The 20390-nt window shown below is 32.8% G+C and overlaps 1 protein-coding gene across 4 annotated transcripts; it reads left to right on the plus strand.

The window, feature by feature from the left end:
- Positions 1-51: 51 nt before the first annotated feature.
- On the plus strand, positions 52-18610 carry LOC127710825 (translation initiation factor eIF-2B subunit alpha-like). Of its 4 annotated transcripts, none has more exons than XM_052216785.1 (10): positions 81-130; positions 1734-1835; positions 2398-2543; positions 2957-3073; positions 10425-10537; positions 11749-11817; positions 15500-15534; positions 15739-15779; positions 17163-17288; positions 18428-18610. In XM_052216785.1, exons 1-10 carry the CDS (start codon positions 118-120, stop codon positions 18581-18583), a joined length of 918 nt encoding a protein of 305 aa, XP_052072745.1. In that variant the 5' UTR covers positions 81-117; the 3' UTR covers positions 18584-18610. The 4 variants fall into 4 exon arrangements, with proteins under 4 accessions (XP_052072744.1, XP_052072745.1, XP_052072746.1 ...); XM_052216786.1 differs by lacking the exon at positions 15739-15779 and adding an exon at positions 15865-15905; XM_052216787.1 differs by lacking the exon at positions 15739-15779 and adding an exon at positions 16509-16549.
- The last annotated feature ends 1780 nt before the right edge of the window (positions 18611-20390 follow it).

Raw genomic sequence — 20390 nt, forward strand, 5'->3', positions numbered from 1 at the left:
CAATGAAAGGAGGTATTATGAAAACGACGAAGGTGAGCGTTCGGAATATTTCTAGACTCATCTTTATCGGATTGAAAAAAATCGTTTGTACCGAACAGATCATTGCAACAGAAAAAGATGGAAAAACAAGGTTGTGACGAAACCCTCTTTAATATATAGACATTAGAAAAAGATTTAATTGTGCTTATCCCATCATAGTTAAAGTATCAGAAGTCATATTTTTCTTATTTTACTACCCACTGTTACCAGTTTGAATTGCATATGGTATCCAAATAAAAATGAAGATTATCATTATCAGAAATGGTCATAAATTAATGATCACCTGTCAGGAAGGCACATGGAAAACCAATTTAATGAGAAATGAATTACAAATATATAAGCAACAACAAAGCACCTGGTACACTAAAGATATGACATGTCAACAGTACCAAAATTTTTACCTTGACTGCATAAGTTTGCATAGTTAGCATGGTTAGTGCAAGTATTAGTGGATGGTTATAATGGTTTTGAGTTGTTCCAAGTCGTTATGGCCCTAGTTGATCTCATCTGGCCCATATTTAAAGACTATTCAGCCCCTATATGAAAAATACCTATTAGGGATAAAAGTGATATATATATTTATTGTTTTCTGTTTGGTATTAAATTAATAATTTAAAGATCCATATTTCATCTGGTGATCAATTTATTTGGCAATCGCCAATGGCAGTCAGCAGGGTTTAAAAACATCCGTTGTTCGACCTGTTAGTCAAATGCGTTTTTTTAAAATATACTTTTCACTTTTTTGGTCTTTTGGAAAATGTTGTTTGTGCTGTATTTACACCCCTCTACCAAGAAATTTGTTTTACATGCACACCTGTAAAAATTGCGCAATCATAGGTTTGAACATTGTTTTCAATTTAGACTTTGTTTATATTTATATATATATACATGTATGACTTGTGCATGTTGTAGTAAATAAAGGTTAATGAATTTTATAAATTACAGCAAAAGTGTGTATTTGACGCATATATTTAAATATTATATTTTCATTAGATGAGATATATATTCCAATATTTTTTTAAATATCAATATTTCGATTTCTTAAATTCAGTTTGCTATGACACTTATCGAAATATATTATTGTTTTATTGTAAAATATTTATATTCAAATCATTTTATGACCTTTAATGATAAGGGATTATTCTGCAGTATATACATGTAGCATTCATGTTGATTAAGATTTTATTAGAAGTTATACGTAACATTTATTACAGAAGTAAGTACAATCATTAGTCAACATTAATCAGCATTTAATAATTTTTATTCTGGTGGAATAGCAATTGGTAACACACCAGCTGATCACCAAGCTCATGCACACATACTTTCTTTTTTCACTACTCAAATTGTGAATTATTGTTTGATTTCTGAATCTCTTCCATAAAAAGGTTTTTTACCTGTTTTAATTCATCATCAATACTGTTTCCTAAAAATATTCCCAATCATCACTGAAATTTTCAAGTTTTTTTCTTTCGCAAATTGCCACTTACCCTGAATCAATTACTTCAGAAAACTCTCCAACTTTTACAGTATTTATTCAATATAATATTGCGGTGTCGGATCTACTTGGGGCTGGAACAACCCTTATAATTTCTTTCAAGGGAAACTGGTCATGGACTACATTTTTACTTTCAGTATGTACCAACCCAAGTAACACTATATAAGATTTACCTGTATTTTTATATGTTATATTACAGAGATACTGACTTATTTCACAAATCTTACTAATAATGAACCAGATTTGGCAGCAGCTGTTGCAGCAATAAAAACATTAATTCACCTCCTGGAAATCAGTAAAGGTAAGTTTTAGTCGTACCATGTAAACAGAACATAGTCTTTTTCATACAAACTTAAAGAAATCACCTGATTTTCTCTAGATGTCAATTGATAGTGTGTTCAGATTTGATGAAACATGGACATACCATAATTATATGCAGATAATGTGTCACATTTCTATTTCAAGATTTGCCACGAATAATAATCTACAAACAGACATTTACAATTTGGAAATTGGCCTAGTATATATGTGTTGTAATCTGGTAATACTTTTATTGAATCTAATTTATACTAAAACCTTTACCATCAAGATATGAAAATGATTATTAATGCAAAACAATATTATTTGCCAGAAATGTTCTCTTGAAGATTTTGAAAATTGCTTTGAAAGTTCTTTGGGTCTCATTTCAGATTAAATATGCATATGTATGAGCATGGTAGAGAAGCTTCACTGTTAAATTTGATTTAAAAAAAGTGTTTCTTTAAAACATTTTACTTAATATCGTTTCATTAAATTAAAAAAAAAATGACATAATGTTTTACTGTAATTACACATTTGCACTATCTTCTTGTATTCTTTTGTAGTTGAAACTGTGCAGGAAATGAGAGAAAGTTTAAAGGAAGCTATAAATATATTAACTGAGACTGACAGTAGTACAACCTCTATATCATCAGCTGGAGAACTCTTCCTTAGATTTATATCACTCAAACTAACATCATTAGAATATTCAGTATGTGTTTACACAGTTTCTCATCTTTTTAAGAAAAAATATAGAAGTTATGGCCTTGTAAAATTAAAAAATGAGCAAAATTGTTGTTCTCCAAAGGTAACTAGTAATTTTTTTTAATGCTTTAACTAAAACTTTGCAATTACTTCTTTCCCATTCCTTTGATATTTTACATACAGAAAATTGAAAATAATTTCTATATAAAAATATATATATATGGTATGATTGCCAATGAGACAGCTCTCTTATTTTCTTGATGTATTAAGAAATGACCCTAGTTTGATTTTTTTGCGTTGAAATACATATATTCACACTACATTTGTATTTTTATAGTCACAAAATAAATCTCTGACAAAAATCAGTTGGTTAACTGTATTTTGTTTTTGTTTCTTCTCAATTGATATGATTTTTTCCAGAATATTCAAGAATTAAAGAAGTTGCTGGTTGAAAGAGGAAATTTGTTCTTGGATAAAGTAGCAGGATCACGACAAAAGATTGGCAAACTGACACATCCATTTATCAGAGATGGAACTGTAGGTTTACTGTTTCACTTTATTGTGCCCTCCCCAAAGTAATTTTTACTTCCAATAAAGGTTTTTGTCTCCCATGGCTGAATAAGTCTTACTTTATTTATGGAATGACTGTAATATTTTTTCTGTCTATGAAGAAATAACATAAAAAATGTGGTGCACACTGAATAACCCACGTAGCGAGTTATCTAAAAGTGTGTACCACACTTTTGAGGTTATTATGAATAGACAGAAAAAATATTACAATAATTCTGCATCATGTAATTCTACTTTCCATTTTTAAGGGGTAAATCACGAAAAAACGTTGGATGACGTCACGGTCACATGACAAAATTTTGATAATTAAAGATATTAAAATTGCTTTGAACCTTTTGTCATAGGGTTGCTGTCTCATTGACATATACCCCACTTACCCTTTTGAATTACATACAAATGGTTAAGATGACACATATTCTGTAAAGACCTTTGATATTATTACTGAAGATTTGTTCACTAAAAAAATATCATTTACCTTTAGTTTGTAGATGCTTAGACAGTGCTCCAGCTAGGCCGTTTTCACAGGGCGGTCCGCCCGCCCTTTCCCGAGTGCCGCCCTGTGCCCTTTTTACAGTTTCCAGGGCGCCCTGCCTTTTTGAAGATCGATTGCAATATTTTTAGGCAGTTAAGCTGCCTTATGCGAGCACCCTAGATTTGTGTTCTACCCAATAAATGCTGAAATACGTGCCATTGTTATTATCTAGCTGGCTATTATGTTATTTATAACTAATTGGAAAATTTTTTAATACTTTTATTTCTGGAATACAAAAAATATGACCAGAAAAACCTTAAATGATCGTCCAACTACCCAAAACTTTTGAAGTTGCACATAGGAAGTAGTGCTCAATAGAAATCCGTATGTAGTTTATTATCCTCTGTGCTTTTGGCTACGATGTCAAAGAACAATTGTATGAAATATTTCATCGCCAAAAATCGGTAATTACAAGTCGTTTATATTTCCCAAATGGCAAAATGCGCAGGAATATTATTCATGTACAACAAATCTCTATAATAGAGGAAATAAAGTAATATAAGTGGGCGGTAATTTTTAACTTATCTTGCCAAATAAGGTTGTTGATATTTTATGAATGAAACGGATGCGGAAATCGACGTTGATGGGATGTTTTAAGTAATGTGGACAACTCGTCCCCAAGACAAGTCGGACCGAATCCACTCAAACCGTCTAAGAAGACAACTTTGACCGTTTGTCAGATTTACTTAGGGTTTCATAAAATATTAGACTAACATGTCTAGCAGAGCCATTAATCTTTTGTTTGTGCATTGGGGTATATTTAGGGGTATTTGGAGGGGCCTGAAGAAGGTAGGGATTTACTATAGAACCCTATGGGATTTTATTTTTTAAAATTTAAATTTTCAAATGAATATTTCTCAAAAACAGTAAGTGATAGACACATGCAGTCTTCAGTAATGAGAACAGGACAATAAAAAAAATCAACCAAAATATAGGGTGAGTCCCTGGGGGTCATCCCAACCCCCTTCAATTTGAAAATGTACTTTTATCTTGTAAACCGTCGACATCCCCACCCCTAAACAATATATATACTTGTATGGGACAATAAAAGAAATCAAATGAAAATAATTTGGAGGAGTCCCGGGTGTCGTCCTTACCCCTCCTATTGGAGAACTTGGAAATGGTCCAGATCCCCACCCCTAAACCATATATATTCATGTATGGGACAATAAAACAAATCAAATGAAATATGGGGGGAGTCCCTGGGGTCACCCCAACCCCTCCTGTTTGAGAACTTGGAAATGGTTGAGATCCCCACCCCTAAACCATATACATTCATGTATGGGACAATAAAACAAATCAAATAAAATATAGGGGGAGTCCCTGGGGACACCCACCCCCTCCTGTTTAAGAACTTGTAAACAGTCAATATCCCCACCCCTAAACCATATATATTCATGTATGGGACAATATAACAAATCAAATCAAATATATGGGGAGTTCCTCGGGTCACCCCACCCCCTCCTGTTTGAGAACTTGGAAATGGTCGAGATCCCCACCCCTAAACCATATATATTTAAGTCTCCCAAACAAAGTTTGGAGACATTGTTTTTGCTCAGTTCTTATTACTTTTATTATTATTCTTCTACTTTTTCTTTTTCTTGAAAACTTGTAAACGGTCGAGATCCCCACCCCTAAACCATATATATTCTTGTATGGGACAATAAAACAAATCAAATGAAATATAGGGGAGTCCAGGGGGGTCACCCGCACCCCCCTTCTTTTTGACAACTTGTAAACGGTCAAGATACCCACCCCGAAACCATATATTTTCTTGTATGGGACAATAAAACAAATCAAATGAAATAAAAGGCGAGCCCCCTGGGGTCACCCCCACCCTCTCCTGTTTGAGAACTTGTAAACGGTTGAGATCCCCACACCTAAACCATATATATTCTTGTATGGGACAATAAAACAAATCAAATGAAATAAAAGGCGAGTCCCCTGGGGTCACCCCACCCCCTCCTGTTTAAGAACTTGTAAACGGTCGAGATCCCCACCCCTAAACCATATATATATTCTTGTATGGGACAAAAAAAAATCATATGAAATAAAGGGCGAGTCCCCTGGGGATCACACACCCCCCCTTATATTCTTACCCCACCCCCCTTCAATTTGAGAATGTGCTTTTATCTTGTAAACGGTCGAGATCACCACCCCTAAACCATATATATTCCTGTTCGTCATTTCAAGAAGATTTGAATGACATACAGGGTTAATCCATAGGCGTCACTTATGCATATCACAAACCAATTTGTACTGGATTATGCCCAATGTCAGGCGACCATGGGAATGACGAATTATTGGAGCTTTGTTTGGGAGACTTCGTAACAGCATCCTGTTACAATTATTTCTTGTCATGTATTGGACAATAAAACAAATCAAATGAAATATAGGGGGAGTCCATGGGGACACCCCACCCCCCCTCTTGTTTGAGAACTTGTAAACAGTCAAGATCCCCACCCCTAAAGCATATATATTCATGTATGGGACAATATAACAAATCAAATGAAATATTTGGGGAGTCCCTGGGGTCACCCCACCCCCTCCTGTTTGAGAACTTGGAAATGGTCGAGATCCCCACCCCTAAACCATATGTATTCATGTATGGGACAATATAAAAAATCAAATGAAATATAGGGGGAGTCCCTGGGGTCACCCCACCCCTCCTGTTTGAGAACTTGTAAACGGTCGAGATACCCACACCTAAACCATATTTATTCCTGTTCATCATTTCAAAAAGATTTGAATGACATACAGGGTCAATCTCCTTGGTGTCACATATGCATATCACTTTACTAGACCAAACCAATATGAACTGGACTTTGCCCAATGTCAGGAGACCATGGGAATGATGAATTATGGGGGCTTTGTTTGGGAGACTTCGTAACGGCATCCTGTTACAATTATTTCTTGTTTATTATAAAGTTTTATTGATGCAAAAAATGAGTCTAGGTGAATTTACTTTAACTATTAATAAATTATTTCTGGGCCTATAATAATTTTCATTTATGGCTCATTTTAAAGAAAACATATAAATCTTTTAAGCAGTGTAAAGCCCGAGAATGTTTGACCAACTGTTTTATAATCACCTGTCATTTTATTCCAAACTTGGTATGAAGTAACATCATACATTTGGGAGTGAAGATGGGGGTCATTTACATTGATATATGAGTTGCTTTTGAAAACCTTGATGAAATATTAATTAATTTGCCTGAATAATCAATTCATTAAATGAACATTAATGTACAATGTACGAATGTTTAATGTTTGTTCTTTCAAATCTTGAAAAAAAAATTGAAGCAACACTGCCACAGTTTTCATAATTACGTTTGCCTTTGTTTTTGGTTAACTGCCTACAGCGCTTACAGTGCTTTGATTTTGTTCGTTGTGAACCGCCAATTACGAAATTTTACCTGGCGACAAGTTTATGACTTTGTTTACAACCCCAAACTAATCAACAGTTACAACAGGTGTCATAATTTGTTGTTACAGCTAATCCGTTTATCGGATGGGTCATTGATGATCATCAACATTAATTCATTCAAAGAGAATCGGTAAGTCTGCATTTGTCTTTGAAGAAATGTTCATACGACAACTTCGGCACAATTTGCAATGTTTATCGTAGTTTCATGGAGAAAACGTAATTGACAGGAAAGTCGAAAACCATAATCAACTTGCTAAAAACTGTGTTTTACTTGTTTTCCGTAAAAAAATAGCAATTCAGACGTATTTGTCTTTGACTGCCCTCATTTTTTATACGAAAATAACAAAATCAACCGCCATTGTTGATCGTATTTACCATTTTATACGTACTGTTTATAATCCTCCAAAGAAGGAGCACACCCGAATAAAGAAACGTTTTTTCCTAGCATTGAGTTACTAAAGATATTCTAAAATATGTCTACATACTTCTGGCCTTAGAATTTATATGTTAAGGTCTTTTGAGTTATGGGAATTGTTAAAGAGGTCTTAGTAGCAGGGTTGATAGGGTGCCTTGGTCATCTTTTCTGTATTCTTTATTTTTAATACAAATTTTCACTGTTTACTAATTCCAAACATTGTGCATTTACTGAGCACAGCTGTTTTGTGCTGTATTGCCTTTAAGCACAGCAGAGGTAGAAAGGGTCTTTCCAAGGTAAAACTTGTAAAGTGTGACCATTGAAACAGAATGAACCAGGACACCTTTCAAAACACACTGCATATAAAGCTTAACTGTGTCAAGCAATGCATGCTTTGAAAACTTGTGTGACAAGGTGTTTGACAAGTTTTTCAGCCTAAAAAGTAGAGAGATAGAGTTTTATATGGCTTATGATGTTGTTCTTGTATATATATATATATATATATATAACAAGTGATTCAATGAATAAACACAATGTTTGATTAATATCTTTATTAAAACATGCCCTTTTCATATTATCATGTCACGCATTAAATGCCCTTTTTCAGGATTGGTACCCTGCCCTTTTGAAATCCTAGCTGGAACACTGTTAGATGTGGACACAAACTAAAACCTAAACCAGAGTCATGCAGGCATTAATATATAATATGTAGATCAAAATAGATAAATTTTCATGTAGACTTTGTTTTGGTCCATGACATGTCCAAGAGAAAACATCATGTATATATGACTTTTATGTGCTTTATTCTTGATCCTTAACACACGAAATGAATGGACAAAATGCTATATCACCTCTCAATCTTTTTAAACAAACAAAATAAAAAATAACAGGTTAACTTATTTATAAAATTAAAAGAAGAATGTGTCTGAGGACATAAATGCCCCAACTCAAGCTTCAAACAAATGAAAATGGGACACACGGACGGACAGAAAGACAAAAAGACGGATGGACGGACAGTCAAGGGTAACACTTAATTCCTGACAAGTTATATGACAGGGTTTCATATTGCAGACAGTTTTCATACATTTAAGAGTTACACTACAAGTACTTAATGTTCCATATACAATGTAAATCTGGCAGAGAAAATCAATGCATTAAAAGTCCAGGAGTTTGCTTCATAACTGGTTATAAATAGAACATAGTTATTATCTCCCCTAGAACTATGATTATAAATAGAACATAGTTATTATCTCCCCTAGATCTATTACATTATAAATAGAACATAGTTACTATCTCCCCTAGAACTATTACATTATAAATAGAACATAGTTATTTTCTCCCCTAGAACTGTTACATTATAAATAGAACATAGTTACTATCTTCCCTAGAACTTTTACATTATAAATAGAACATAGTTATTATCTCCCCTAGAACTATTACATTATAAATAGAACATAGTTACTATCTCCCCTAGAACTATTACATTATAAATAGAACATAGTTACAATCTCCCCTAGAACTATTACTTTATAAATAGAACATAGGTACTATCTCCCCTAGAACTATTACATTATAGATAGAACATAGTTACTATCTCCCCTAGAACTATGATTATAAATAGAACATAGTTATTATCTCCCCTAGAACTATGATTATAAATAGAACATAGTTACTTTCTCCCCTAGAACTATTACATTATAAATAGAACATAGTTACTATCTCCCCTAGAACTATTACATTATAAATAGAACATAGTTACTATCTCCCCTAGAACTGTTACATTATAAATAGAACATAGTTACTATCTCCCCTAGAACTTTTACATTATAAATAGAACATAATTATTATCTCCCCTAAAACTATTACATTATAAATAGAACATAGTTACTATCTCCCCTAGAACTATTACATTATAAATAGAACATAGTTACAATCTCCCCTAGAACTATTACATTATAAATAGAACATAGTTATTATCTCCCCTAGAACTATTACATTATAAATAGAACATAGTTACTTTCTCCCCTAGAACTATTACATTATAAATAGAACATAGTTACAATCTCCCCTAGAACTATTACTTTATAAATAGAACATAGGTACTATCTCCCCTAGAACTATCACATTATAGATAGAACATAGTTACTATCTCCCCTAGAACTATGATTATAAATAGAACATAGTTATTATCTCCCCTAGAACTGTTACATTATAAATAGAAAATAGTTACTATCTCCCCATGAACTTTTACATTATAAATAGAACATAATTATTATCTCCCCTAAAACTATTACATTATAAATAGAACATAGTTACTATCTCCCCTAGAACTATTACATTATAAATAGAACATAGTTACTTTCTCCCCTAGAACTATTACATTATAAATAGAACATAGTTACTATCTCCCCTAGAACTATTACATTATAAATAGAACATAGTTACTATCTCCCCTACATTTGTCCATTATGAATTTGGTGTTGATGACAGATCTTTGAAAGTCTAACTTATCTGTCCTATGGAGATTTAGAGTTCACATATGGTATACAAACTAGTCTATTGTTAAAGAATGCATGTTAAATTTTATAATTTTGTCCAGTTTCTGTTTCATTGACAAATACCCTATTTCTATTATGGTGATATTGCAGGAAAATCTAAATAATGCAAATTTTACGGCAAAATTAGTTTAAAAAAAAATCAAAGAAACAATTGCATTGTTGATTTCCTTTCAGAATTAAGGTTGGTGAAGACCAACATCAGACATGATCACAAGTTGCATTAAAAGTAGAAAATCCAGAGAGAAAAAAAAATATCTGAAAACAAATTTTTCAGCTTAAACTAGAGTTTGAAAGGAACAAGATTAAAAGTATTATTTTATCCTTTGGTTTGCTGAAAACTTTACAGGAAAGATTTTGATTGCTGTATTACTTGTTTTATGTTGTAGACAATTTTAACAAATTCCAAGTCGAGAGTTGTGTTACAAGTATTAAAGGAGGCAGCAGAAGCCAAGAAAAGATTTAATGTCTTTGTAGCTGAATCACAACCAAACAAGTCTGGGTATCTATATATTGTAAACTCCATATGGCCACTCCAAATTGATCCATAGATCTTCGGATTCACTCACTCCAAATAAATGAAATTGACAATTGCATTTTGAATATGTCATCGCTCACCCCACAATTTGCAGAAAATTGAATTTGTTTTGAGGTTAAAAAAAAAATCTTTTTTTGTACCTAAAAACCAAAGTTTTGTAAAATTAAATTAAAATTTGCCTTCCTCTCACCAGATTCCAGGAATTGCTTGCTCAAATGTTCGTAAAATATAAAACAATTTTTTGCTCTCTCCATTTTTGTCTTGCCTGCAACAAAACTTGCAGAATGTGAGACATAGGGATTACAATCTGGTGTCTGCAACATATTTGTGTAAAGCTTTATATTTTATATGTCCATTGTCCTTGACCTCATTTTCATGGTTCAGCGACTGTTTTAAAAAAATTGGAGTTTTTTTGTCATGTGAATTCTCACTTATTATTAAAGAGCAATAGGATAACTATAATTGCTTAAGCTACTGGTCCTATATGGGAGTCTTGGGCTGATACCAGGGCAGATATGGAAAATGTCATGTGATAATCTATGATTATATTGGAGTGGCGTAATATGGGCGTAATATGGATTGTGCTTTACTTGATTTATTGAATTCTAAATCATATATTTATTTACTTTCAATGTACAATACTTTTATATATTCAGATTCCTGTATCAAAATTGTAAGGTAAAAAAAATATGTTTTATTATATGATAAAAACCACAAAAATAAATACTGATGAACATAAGAAAAAATGAAAGGCCTAGAAAATAAGCTATTAATTCTTTGGAACTATTTGAAGGAAAAGGTTTTGAATGCTTCATCATCATTTAAAGGTAGATAATAGTATAAGAGAAGTATTGTGATGGATTATTTAAAAAGAACAGGAATTTTTGCAAACAGTGTCTGCATTATTAAAGGGATAAAAAAATGTTGCAGAAAAATGTCACACTGGCTTAATAAAAATGAGAAATTCTAAGTATAAGTATTATTAACAAGTCATAAAGTCACTTTTACTGTGAATTCAGAAATTATTCATAATTGCGTGCATTTATTATTTCTATTTTTGAAGAATGGACAAAAATGAGAGATTAACTATTGCGATTTCAAAAAAATCATATATATATTAAACATTAGAATGCGAGTTCGTATTATTGCAATACTCACCTAAATTCATTTTTCAGACACAAAACACATGAAGAATTACAAAAACTTGGAATACCTTCTACTATTATACTTGATTCAGCTGTCGGGTAAGTGTTTGTATGCACTGAATAATTGGGGTGAATATCTTCAAACTTGATTCAGTTGTAAATATAAAAATAAGGAGATGTGGTATGATTGCCAATGAGATAACTATCAATCAAAGTTCAAATGAAATGGATGTAAGCAATTATAGGAAACCGTATATATGGCCTTCAACAATGAGAAAAACCCATACCGTATAGTCAGCTATAAAAGGCCCCGACATGAAAAATGTGAAACAATTCAATTGAGAAAACTAATAGCCTAATTTATATCAAAACAATTTGTGAAAAACAAATATGACAGACATGAACCAAGGACAACCACTGAACTACAGGCTCCTGACTTGGGACAGGTGCATACAGAATGTGGCGGGATATAACTAGTTTGCTGGCCCCAAACCTTTCCCTAAACCTGGGACAGTTGTGTAACAGTACAACATAAGAACAAACTATAAAAATCAGTTGAAAAGGGCTAAACTCATCAGACTGATACAAAGCAGAAAAGATCTAACGAAAACACAGACTGGACGTGGCAGAGTATTTATATATTCCACAACAAAAAAAGCACTAAGTAAAGATCTGAGAGTACTCTCAGTTACTGACAGCTTATTCAAAGCCAATAACAACTAATAAAAAAATCATGTATTTTAGACTAAAAGACTAAAAGACTAAATTTTATAAATTGACTCTATACACATGTGTAAATTCATTTTATCTTTGAGTTTTATCAGTAGGGTAATTGTTTTTATATTTTAATGAAATCCTGTACACAAGAAAGATAAGAGCCTTATAATTTTCTGAAAATGTTTATTCTTGCTGTTTTGCTGGTCTATTTGTTTTTGCTTTCAATTTAAAATTTAAAGTTGTACATTGCTGTACCCTATCAGCATTTAAAACACTACTAATTTCAATTTTAAACTTTTAATCATCAGTTCATTTCTGAATTTAGTCAATCCTACTTTAACTGAATTGACCATTGATGGTTTTGGCTGTTCTGTTTAGGTCCTTTTGGTATATGTGCTGTCCAACTTTTCATATTTTTGGGCTTTTCAACCTTTGGTCAAAAACAAACCAGAAACATAAATTACTTTGTCAAACCTTCATGGAATTAAAGAAATTAGGACAGAAACTTGTTTATGACTAAAATACAGTAATGCAAGCAAAATTTTGAAAATATTTATTTTCATTTTTCCGTATTTTACTGATAAATGGACTTAGTTTTTCTTTACAGTTAACATTCAGATTCAGTCTGAGGTTAAAGTTTTTCATTCATCTTTAACTTTTTCAAACCTTCATGGAATTTTATGAAATTTTGACTGAAGCTTGTTTATATATATAAAATCAAAATACAGTAGCCAAAGCAAAATTTTGAAAATATTTTTTTTCAGCTGTATGAAATAATACATTTTTCTGTATTTTTACTAATAAATGGACTTAGTTTTATTTTACAGTTAACATTCAGATTCAGTCTGAGGTTAAAGTTTTTCAGTCATCAGTAAATTTGACAAACCTTCATGGAATTTTATGAAATTTTGACAGAAGCTTGTTTATGACCAAAATACAGTATCCAGAGCAAAATTTTGAAAATATTTATATTCATTTTCCTGTATTTTACTGATAAATGGACGTAGTTTTTTTTACAGTTAACAAGTGGATACAGTCTGGGGTTATAGTTTGTAACACATCAATTACTTTGTCAAACCTTCATAGAATTTTATGAAACTTTAGCAGGAGCTTTTTTATGATTAAGAGATAATGTCTGAAGCAAACTTTTGAAAATATATTTTTTTCATTTTCAATTTTTTTCTGATAGATAAACTTAGTTTTTTTACAGTTAACATTTTCAGACAGTCTGGGATTAAATTTTTTAAACATAATAAATTTGTAAACCTTCATGGATTGTTATGAAACTTAGACATAAGCTAATTTTTTTTAAATTCTGTATTTTACTGATAAATGGACTCACTTTTTGAGTCAAGATTTCACTTTTACACTGACAGCAGCAATCGCAGGCGAGACAAAGGGTTCGGCGGAACCACTTACACATTTTTTACTAAAAGATTGAGAAGAATCACAACTATGAAATTATGAGTAATATCAAGATTTTCATTTTTATGCCCCCACCGTAGCGGTTGGGGCATTAAGTTTTAACCTTGTCCGTCTGTACGTACGTACATACGTACATCTGTACTTACGTCCCAAAATTGGTTTCCGTTCTCTAACTTGAGTTTGCCTCAACCAAATGTTATGAAACTTATACACAATGCTTATTACCACAAAACACAGATCAAGTTTGAATTTTGGTGGCGTCACTTTAATCGTTCTAGAGATATGCCCTTTATAAATGGAAAAATTGCAAAATTTTTAGTTTCCGTTCTCTAACTTAAGTTTGCCTCAACCAAGTAGTATGAAACTTATACACAATGCTTGTTACTACAAAACACAGATCAAGTTTGAATTTTGGTGGCTTCACTTTAATCGTTCTAGAGTTATGTCCTTTATAAATGGAAAAATTGCAAAATTTTTAGTTTCCGTTCTCTTACTTAAGTTTGCATCAACCAAATGTTATGAAACTTATACACAATGCTTATTACCACAAAACACAGCTCATTTTGAATTTTGGTGGCATCACTTTAACCATTCTAGAGTTATGCCCCTTTATAAATGGAAAAATTGCAAAATTTTTATTTTCTTCTAAATATCAAGTTATTTTTAAAATTGGAGTTATCTTCCTTTGTCCATGATTATAATTGAATCAACTACAATCAATGCTTTATACAATGCAATGTTTAATTTTGACTTCCACTGATAAAACACAGATCAAGTTGAATTTGGATAGTGTCACTTTAACCATTATTGAGTTATGCCCCTTTATAAATCAAAAGATTGCAAAATTTTTAGTTTCCATTCTGTAACTTAAGTTTGCCCCAACCAAACATTATGAAACCTATACACAATATTCATTACCACAAAACTAAGATCAAGTACAAATTTTTTGTTTCCGTTTAAAAACTTTAGTTTGCCTCAACCAAATGTTATGAAACTTATACACAGTGCTTATTACTACATAATACAGATTAAGTACGAAATTTGGTGGCAACACTTTTACTATTCTTGAGTTATGTCCCTTTATAAACATAAAAATTGCTGAATTTTTAGTTTCCGTTCTCTAACTTTAGTTTGTCTCAACCAAATGTTATAAAACTTATACACAACCGTTCTAGAGTTATGCGTGTTTACAAATAGAAAAATTGCTGAATTTTTAGTTTCTGTTCTCTTCTTAAGTAAGCCTCAACCAAATGTTATGAGACTTACACACAATGCTTATTACCACAAAACTCAGATCAAGTTCAAATAAGGGTGGCGTCACTTTTGCCGTTCTTCAGTTATGTCCCTTTATAACTATATGATATGCAAGCGGGGGCATCATCTGTGTCCACATGTGTCCACTATCCACATTTATTTTCCCTATGCATTGCAGTGACGTTCTTATGGGAAGCAAGTGCAACCCTGAATGTTGAATTTTATTTAGAAATACAATTTGATTTTGGAATGCCTCGTTTATGTTTTAAGCCAATCAAAAGTATGAACATACATGTAATGCAATAATTAAAATATGAGATATGTTTTAAGATTGATCGGCAGGTCACACTAATTTATTACTAAAGATGTATTGAACATTTTGTAGGTATGTGATGGAGAAAATAGATCTTGTATTAGTAGGTGCTGAAGGTGTGGTCGAGAGTGGTGGCATCATTAACAAGGTAAGTTACTTTGTCTTGTATTAGTAGGTGCTGAAGGTGTGGTCGAGAGTGGTGGCATCATTAACAAGGTAAGTTACTTTGTCTTGTATTAGTAGGTGCTGAAGGTGTGGTCGAGAGTGGTGGCATCATTAACAAGGTAAGTTACTTTGTCTTGTATTAGTAGGTGCTGAAGGTGTTGTTGAGAGTGGTGGCATCATTAACAAGGTAAGTTACTTTGTCTTGTATAAGTAAGTGCTGAAGGTGTGGTGGCATCATTAACAAGGTAAGTTACTTTGTCTTGTATTAGTAGGTGCTGAAGGTGTTGTTGAGAGTGGTGGCATCATTAACAAGGTAAGTTACTTTGTCTTGTATTAGTAGGTGCTAAATAATAAGGTAAGTTACTTTGTCTTGTATTAGTAGGGCTGAGGTGTGGTTGAGTGTGGTGGCATCATTAACAAGGTAAGTTACTTTGTCTTGTATTAATAGGTGCTGAAGATGTGGTCGAGAGTGGTGGCATCATTAACAAGGTAAGTTACTTTGTCTTGTATTAGTAGGTGCTGAATAATAAGGTAAGTTACTTTGTCTGGTATTAGTAGGGGCTGAGAAAAGAGGGACTAAAGATACCAGAGGGACAGTCAAACTCATAGATCGAAAACAAACTGACAACGCCATGGCCAAAAATAAAAGGACAAACAGACAAATAATAGTACAGATGACACAACATAGAAAACTAAAGACTAAGCAACACGAACCCCACTAAAAACTGGGGGTGATTTCAGGTGCTCCGGAAGGGTAAGCAGATCCTGCTCCACATGTGGCACCCGTTGTGTTGCTTATGTTATTACAAATCCGGTAAATAGTCTAATTCGGTATGTCACATTCGTGAAAAGGGAAGGTGTGGTCGAGAGTGGTGGCATCATTAACAAGGTAAGTTACTTTGTCTTGTATTAGTAGGTGCTGAAGGTGTGGTCGAGAATGGTGGCATCATTAACAAAGTAAGTTACTTTGTCTTGTATTAGAAGGGGCTGAGGTGTGGTCAAGAGTAGCATCATTAACAAGGTAAGTTACTTTGTCTTGTATTATTAGGTGCTGAAGGTGTGGTCGAGAGTGGTGGCATCATTAACAAGGTAAGTTACTTTGTCTTGTATTAGAAGGGGCTGAGGTGTGGTCAAGAGTGGCATCATTAACAAGGTAAGTTACTTTAAATTCATTTAACTGTGTTTGGATTAAAAAAAAAAAAATGAGGAAAATTGATTTTTGTCTTGGTTGCGATGAAGGTCGTAGACTGTTGGACATAGGGATTCTGATCTGGGTGTGGCTAGTTAAATCAGCACATAAAGCATTATATTTCAGTTGGGGAATAAACTGTTTTATGTTTTCTTTACACATCAAAATCATTTGAAACCAGTTGATTTTTTTCTCCAAATTGCACCCATTGTCAGCTTGATATTTCTCTTTTAAGTGCTCTTACTTGACCAAGTACTAGAATTTTATACCACATATAAGGTTACTTGTTGAAAAATAATGTACTTCAGAGTCAAAAGTTGGTAATATAAAAATAGTCTATTAAATTACATAGATTGTTACAAGTTGTCTGGTTTTTTTCAGATTGGTACATTTTCCATAGGATTATCAGCTAAAGCAATGAATAAGCCATTTTATGTAGTGGCAGAAAGCTTCAAGTTTACAAGATTATATCCCCTGAACCAGCATGACCTTCCTGATGATTTCAAGGTTTGTAATAATACAAATTTAAGTTTTTAAATGTATGAAAAAATACTGTTAGAAAGTATATTGGTTGTCGAGTAATTTGGAAGTCTCTCACTATCTACATTGTCTTTAAGATCACTAAGAGCCACAAAGTAGGAAAGCCAAAGATTATAAATGCGTACATAGCTAAAATTAATGGTGTTTTTCAGTCACTTGTCAAAGCTTGGCGGTTAACCATGTACCTGGTACCCTCAACCACTAGGAAATGACCTAGAACATCATCAAACAGCAGATATATTTTGTTGTTATCAAGATCATTCATATCAACTTCTAAGGGAACAACTTATGATGAAATTAAATTGGCATCAGATAAGGGAGCATTGTTTGTAAACAGAATACAGAGGATTTGATAGTAGATTTCATTCAATTTCTTAAAGAACATGATTATTTAATATTTAATATTAAATAAATATGAAAATAAGAAAATATGGTATGATTGCAAATGCGACAACTCTCCACCAGAGAAGAAATGACGTAGAAGTTAACAACTGTAAGTCACCATAGGGCCTTCAACAATGAACAAAACCCATACCGCACAACAAGCTATAAAAGACACCGAAATGACAATTGTACAACAATTTAAACGAGAAAACTAATGGCCTGATTTATGTACAAAATAAACCAAAAAAAAAAATATGATACTCACCAACAAATGACAACCACTGAATTACAGGCTGCTGACTTGGGACAGGCACATACAGAATGTGGCTGGGTTAAACATGTCTCCTGGCACCTAACATGGTGTAACAGTACATCAGAACAAATTATAAAAAAAATAAGTTGAAAAGGACTTAACTCATCAGATTGAATCAAGGCACAAAATACCCTAACAAAAACACAAAAGCCATGCAGTACAGATCTGAGAGTACCCGTAGCTACTGAAAACTAGTTCAAATCCAATAAAAACTAACAAAAAAATCATGCATCTAAGACTAAAATATCAATCAGTACACATCCAACGTCCTATTGATTTAGTTTAAAGACGTTATTAACAGTCTGAGAAAAACAATTTACATGATCTTGACATGTTAGCATATTGCTAACACTGAACCATTTCACCTTTATAAGCAAAATTAATATATATCTATACATATTTATTTCAGTACAAAGCCAGTACCCTGAAAACTACAACAGATTTATTTAGAGAACATCCATTGGTAGACTACACACCCCCAGCATACATCACCTTGTTGTTTACAGACTTAGGTGTGTTAACACCATCAGCTGTCAGTGATGAACTTATCAAACTGTACTGTTAACATTGAAACAAATAAAAATAAAATCTATTTTAAACATGTTATACCAATATGCAGGCTCATATTAAAAAAATATATTATTGGCCATATGATTTTTACTAAGAAGACATCCATATATGTTTAAAATATTTAATACGTCATTATGTCCAAAATTATTCAGATAACTCTTAGGTTTCGAACCAAGTATGTGGCAAGTGTATTCAACTCCAATCATAATTAGGTTTCCTGCCGAAGGTAGGTGGTTCTATCTGATCACTCTGGTTTCCTCCCCCAATAAAAACTGACCGCCACCATATAGCAAAGAGTGCTAAAAGTGGCAATAAACACCACTAATATATCAATCAGATGAAACCCAATTATTCAATTTTTAATTTTAATTTTACTTTGAGCTGTTTAAATATTATCTGTAGTTCCTCATTATATAATATTAGCATTGAATGCTGACAACAAAAAATAAATATTAATATAAAAACAAGATGTGGTAAGATTGCAAATGAGATAATTATCCATCAGAGACCAAATAACCAGGATGTTAACAAAATCCGATAACTACAACAGAACATTCATTTTCTTGGTCTGCTTGGTATGATATTAGTTCTAAAGAAGATTTACCATAAAAGTCTCTCAAGGCATTAAGATTGAACCTTCCCTCACTAGGAGGGGCCCAGTACTGTAAATTCAGAAATTATTGCGAAGTTTTTATTAATGCGAATAACGCGACTACTTGAGTATCGCAATAATAAAAACTCGCATTCTGATATCAAATACATATATCTGAATGTTGCTTTTCCAAAATTCGCAATAGTTAAACTCGCATTTTTGTTAATTTTTCAAATATCGCAATAATAAATGCGCGCAATAATTTCTGAATTTACAGTAGTTTTAAGTAGTCAATCTACTGTATCACTAGCAAGTCAACACCGAGGTTTCTGATGTTGCTCCAATGGCTCTGTGTACTTTTAAGGTGAACTGATATGTATTTCAAAATTGATGCATGTTCTCCACTTAAGGCTATTTATTGACATGTTTCTCAGGTTTAAGGTGCCGTTTGAGCCCAATTAAATTGAAAATGATTAAATTTGTTTTTTCTGGAGGGGTGGGCTTCCCTTTCGGTGTCTGACACACGCAGTACAGAAGCCTAAAACTTCCCAAAACAGTGTAAACAAGCATTTATACAACTACTGACTGTGTTTATTATTGAAATACTTTTGGAAGGACTACTTTCGATTGCAGCCCCAGGAAAAGCCAAACATCACGGAAAATCTGAAAATTCTAGATTTTTTGGTGGAAATGACCTTCCCTAGACTGCTATACCCAGATCAGTTTTACCTCAACCTGAGCACTATTGTAGTCAATGTGTTCATTAGGGTCTTCACTGCATGCAGACTACATTGGGATACATCTATCAGAATCCCTGTCTTCCAGGTCAAGAAATAGGATGAAAAATAGATAATTTTTGCACACCAGATGACCAACATGTAAACCTTACAATCAGTCCAATCAACAAATATAGTTGATTTTTTGCTGTTTAGTATCTGAGATATGGACTTTACCTTGATCACTGAACCATGAAATGAAGAGGTCAAGGTCATGTGAACCCTATCCAATGATGATAATGGATGGCTAAACGTCCAGTTGCAAATTAAAGGTATATTCAGAATAAGAACTTGTTAATTCCATATGAATACTAACCTGCTTTGTACTAGACTGATATGCTGAGCTAGATTTTTAACGTGATAGTTCACATGGTAACAGCCTGTAGGAGGATATGTCACCCAATCTGGACACATTATTCTGATTCCGAAGCAGA

Source organism: Mytilus californianus, unplaced genomic scaffold (assembly GCF_021869535.1).
Source record: "Mytilus californianus isolate M0D057914Y unplaced genomic scaffold, xbMytCali1.0.p SCAF_8, whole genome shotgun sequence".
Classification (NCBI taxonomy): Eukaryota; Metazoa; Mollusca; class Bivalvia; order Mytilida; family Mytilidae; genus Mytilus; species Mytilus californianus.